General features: G+C 46.1%; 1 protein-coding gene across 1 annotated transcript; it reads left to right on the forward strand.

Moving 5' to 3' along the window:
- The first annotated feature begins 481 nt into the window (after positions 1 to 481).
- LOC116081110 (keratin-associated protein 21-1-like) lies at positions 482 to 946 on the forward strand. The gene has a single exon (XM_031357741.1). It carries the CDS (start codon positions 482 to 484, stop codon positions 944 to 946), a length of 465 nt encoding a protein of 154 aa, XP_031213601.1.
- Positions 947 to 4,847: the final 3,901 nt, after the last annotated feature.

Raw genomic sequence — 4,847 nt, forward strand, 5'->3', positions numbered from 1 at the left:
CTCCCAGGGGATTGGACATGGAGCAGAGAGAAGGTGCCAGGCCCGGTCTGACATTTGGAGATGTGAGGCCATTCTGCTCTGTGACTCAAGACGCCTGGTGGAAAAGATTGTTTTTCTTTGTTGTTGTTGTTATTGTTGTTGTTGTTATTGTTGTTGTTGTTGGTGGTGGTGATTTTGTTGTTGGTGTTTTGTTTTGTTAGCATGCTGACCTCACAGCTTGGTTCTGGGGTTCAAATCAGACCACATTCGCAGGGCCCGTATACAGTGGACACGTGACACTGATGTATTATATGATTATGATTATTATTGTCAATATCCAGGGTATCTCACAGGCCTCTCAGAATCTCTGCTGTAAAACCAAACCAAGCCTGCACTACTGCTGCTCTCATGCATCATGAGATCTGCCTACCCTGCCCTGTTTCTTCTCCTGCAGGCCCAGACCACCCATCCCTCTCATACCTGCCATCAACTAAGAAGGAACATGAACCAAACTCGTGACCATGGCGATGGCTATGGCTATGGTTATGTTTCTAGTCTTGGCTATGGGTATGCCTATGGCTATGGCTATGGCTATGGCTATGGGTATGCCTGTGGCTATGGCTGTGGTTATGTTTCTAGTCTTGGCTATGGGTATGCCTATGGCTATGGCTATGGCTATGGCTATGGCTATGGCTATGGGTATGCCTGTGGCTATGCCTATGCCTATGCCTATGCCTATGCCTATGGGTATGCCTGTGGCTATGCTTATGCCTATGGCTATGGCTGTGGTTATGGCTATGGTTATATTTATGCCTGTGGCTATGGCTATAACTATGGCTATGGTTATGGTTATGGTTCTGTCTATGTCTATGGCTATGCCTGTGGTTATGCCTATGGTTATGGTTATGGCTATGGCTATGGCTATGCCTATGCCTATGCCTATGGTTATGTCTATAGCTATATCTAACCCTGTGGCTATGGCTATGGCTATGGCTATGGTTATGGCTATGGCTATGGTTATGGTTATGGCTATGGCTATGGCTATGGCTATGGTTATGGTTATGGTTATGGCTATGGCTATGCCTATGGCTGTGGCTGTCTACAGCTGTGCCTGTGGTTATGTCTATGTCTATGGCTATGCCTATGTCTATGGCTATGCCTGTGGCTATGTCTATGGCTATGGTTATGCCTGTGGTTATGGATATGGTTACAGCTCCATCTATGCCTATGCCTATGGAGGCACTGGATTTTGAAGACATTTTTAAGAAGAGATAAATCATGTGACTTGCCAAGAGAGAAGCCTCTCTGTTTGTCCCTTTCAGAGGGTCTGGTTTATAACCAGAACAATTGTAGCCATCAGTCCAGGACTATGCATCCAGTATCCATGCCTGAGGATGGATCCTGCAGCCATCTCTTCCCTAACCATCTCCCTCCAGAGAGGAAGCTCAGCCTGCCATGGCCACTCAGCAGTACCCAGTGCCCACCTCCTTCTGGTTCTAGAGAAGAACCCCAGCCAGCCATAACCACTCAGCAGTGCCCAGCGCCCACCCTCTCCTGCTCCTTTTTCTTTTGTGTAACCTCAGGCATGGGTACTGGAGGTCTGAGTTTTATTGGCCATATGATATCCTTACTGTCACCGTAGGACATCTGGGTGCAAATCATACAAGAAGCATAGGCTGCCATGGCCTTTGCTCCCCCACAGCGTATCTTCTGCCCTGAATCCCCTCATCTTGTCACAACTAGGAAGTGGATATTGGTGTCAAAAAGGAAGAAATAGAGACTGAAAGCCTTCTGAAAATAGAAGAAAGTGCGACTTTGAACATCTCTGTGACCTTGAGACTAACGTCTCCAGAAAATGTCAACCATTTGATGGGTGAACATCCACTTTCACGGAGCGTCTGGAGAGTGTTCTCATGAAACAATTCTCCTCTTCCCTTTGCCTAGACTACTTTGTTCAGTCATGTTTCACTTAATGTACACATTTGTGTGTGCATAGGTTTGAGCATATACATCCCTGTAGTTATCAGATGTCAGTCTTGGGCTTCATTCCTTCAGACACCAAATACCTTGCTTTTTGAGACAGGGTCTCCCACTAGGTCTGTTTCTCACTGATTTTGCTAGCCCAGTTGGCTGGGGAGCCCCACACCTGGCTCAGATTCCTAAGCCTGGGCAGCGGGCACTTTACCAACAGAGATATCTCCCCAACCTGTCCTAAGTTTCTTTTACTACACTCAAATTAGTCAACTTCTGGGCAAAACCACAGATCAGAAATTTCACTTTACAATAATAGGGTGTCGGATGTCTCCTGTTATCTAGTGACTTCTGTGGGGAACTTGAAGACAGATAAGCTCACAGTAGTGTGGTCCCAGCATCACACTGTAAACCGGTACCCACAACCTGGGAGCTGCCTGTAGGTAGAGGGAATAGGCTCTCTTCAGCTTCCTCTTATGTCAGAACAAAGCAGGCTCCAAGTCTTTACTTTCTATGCTATGCCAAGCCCTGAACCAGGCACAAGGAAGAGCCAGAGAGGTAAAACAGACAAGCTTTATTTTCTGTGTCTATGTAGACAGAAAGGAGGACAGACTGCATTGGACATCACTTGAGCCTGTGGAGGAAGAACAGTGAAGGACTAACATGCAGACCTGGAGCACCAATGCCCAATGCAAACACAGTCAAAATATGGCACATAACCCATAGCATCTAAATGGCTTAGTGGTCGTTAGCATTGCCCCTGTTAATTCCCCCACAGCCTCTGCATCACTCATTCACAGTTTACAAAGAGCAAAAGCATCACATCAGATCCTCCTCCTCTCCCGACTTTAGAGTTGAGCTCAAAATGCATTAACACATATGCAGAAAACACAAACAACTTGCTGCCTTTATTTGTTTTTGTTTTAAGTGTAGCTCATCCTTTTGAACTTCCTTCAGGGGAGGGGTTACTGAGCCAACCCACAATGTACTTAAATAAACCATGATCAGGAGTAGAAGCTCAGTAGCACAAAAAGAGAGGGGCCCCTGGCCTGAGCACCCCTCTACCTCTGAGTTTCCTGGTGACCAAGGCAATAGAAAATACAATTGTCTGGTTTCTGTTTTGTTTTTAAGAAAAGGGGACATCAAAAAAAAATCCTCTGGGGAGAGCTAGTGAGTCTGTTGGACAACAGAGTGTGGGTATGTAGGACAAATGCACACCTAATCTCCTTTGAAGGTTTCCCATGATGATGCAATGAAAATCAAAGTTGTGAAAAGATACAACTTAACAAACAGAGTGGACTTGGCAAGAGGCTAGATACTGTGGCCCAAGCCCATAGACTTCCAGGGATCTAACCTCATGCAAGAACTGGATGTGAAGCCCAACTCTCAGGCCCATGGAGTCATAGTCATTTGCTAGTTAGGTCCTTATCCAGGGAAGGTGTCAGAAGTGACCACAGTGTCTATAGCTCTCACTGAGTAGAGAGAAGGAGGGTCAGGCCCTGCCATTCCGGGTGTCCTAATACGCTGAAGTATGTATGAGGGATCTTCTCATACTCTTATGCCCCACCTGCCTTCTGTGCCAGGTCTGTGTCACTCGGGACACCTCAGAGCCTTAGAGGAGCTTCAGAATCTCCTCCAGGCTAGCTAGACCCTAAGGGCATCTGGGAAAATTCTATTCCATCCATCAAGATGAAATAAGCATGCCCGCAGAACCCTTCTCTTTTTGGTCATCTCAGTTTGGCTTCATGAGCGTGTGGGATCTGTGAAGCCTCCCCTCGCTTCCACCAGATTACACACACATTGGTCCTGAGTGTAGACAGACTCAGAGAGAGGAAGTGAAAGACTCGGGTGGCACTGATGTTTCAAGTGGCTACTGTGGGTCCTCGAGTTCGTTCAAGCACTTCTTAAAAAGGAAATGCCTGTGCCTGATGAGTCCCTCACTTTTGGTTCTGGTTATATCTCTAGCCTAAAGCTGTCCTAGCTTTAGTCTCCCTTTGATGGAAGTCCTCAGGATAATGCCTGTGTCTGTCTCTGTCAACGCTCTTGCTCCATATGGTGTAACTTTTCATCCTATCGTGTTGCTGTTTCCCTGAGAATCATGCATTCCTGGCAGCCCTAGAGATGGCTAACCCAGCTCTGTGTCCTCCAGAAGGATCTGGAGGCCCTGGATGAGCCTTATCAGTATCCCCTCGAGGCTACTACAGTGACTTTCTGCTCCGCTTTTGGTATTGCCAGGAGTCACCTGGTCCAACTTCCATCCCTGCTTCTTTCCTATGTGCCAGACATTGAAGCCCAAAGACGAAAGGGGGATGAGAAACATTGCCTCCTGCCAAAACTGTGACTGTTTATTTGTACTTGAATATCCACTCTCTGAAGCCTTAGGACTCCCAACCCAGGCCCTACGTGTCTACAAATTAAATTGTGTCAGAGCCATCTTTTCAGGACAGGACTTTCTTGAGGACACGGGTGTCCTTCTTTGCTTGTGTGTGTAGAGGAACGGAGGCCTGCCTTGCACATATTAAGCAGCTAATAAATATGTGCTGGGTGAATTATTAATTCAATAACAAGTTGCTAGAGAGTTTTCTGCTTGAGTGCACGAACATAAACATACACGGGGGAATATATTCAGACTCTTTATTGACATTTTAATCCTATATGCACTACAGGTTTATTCCTATCAGCTATATTGGCCCTGTGGTGGAGGAAGGAGGTAAGAGTCAGCTCATCTCTGTCACTCAGGCTATTTATCACTTAGACTTATTTATCTCCTTTTAAATTCTGTTTTTTTGAAATACACCTGCATGGTTATAAGGTGGCTTGTTTTAAAAATATGGAGGAAGGGATATTTTACAAAGTGCTTAGCCAGGTGTGAAGCACAAAGTAGTGGCCTTTGGAAT

Source organism: Mastomys coucha, unplaced genomic scaffold (genome assembly GCF_008632895.1).
Source record: "Mastomys coucha isolate ucsf_1 unplaced genomic scaffold, UCSF_Mcou_1 pScaffold6, whole genome shotgun sequence".
In the NCBI taxonomy this organism is placed as follows: Eukaryota; Metazoa; Chordata; class Mammalia; order Rodentia; family Muridae; genus Mastomys; species Mastomys coucha.

Coding starts and splice junctions, on each gene's coding strand:
- LOC116081110 (XM_031357741.1), top strand. CDS start 482: ATGAACCAAACTCGTGACCATGGCGATGGCTATGGCTATGGTTATGTT.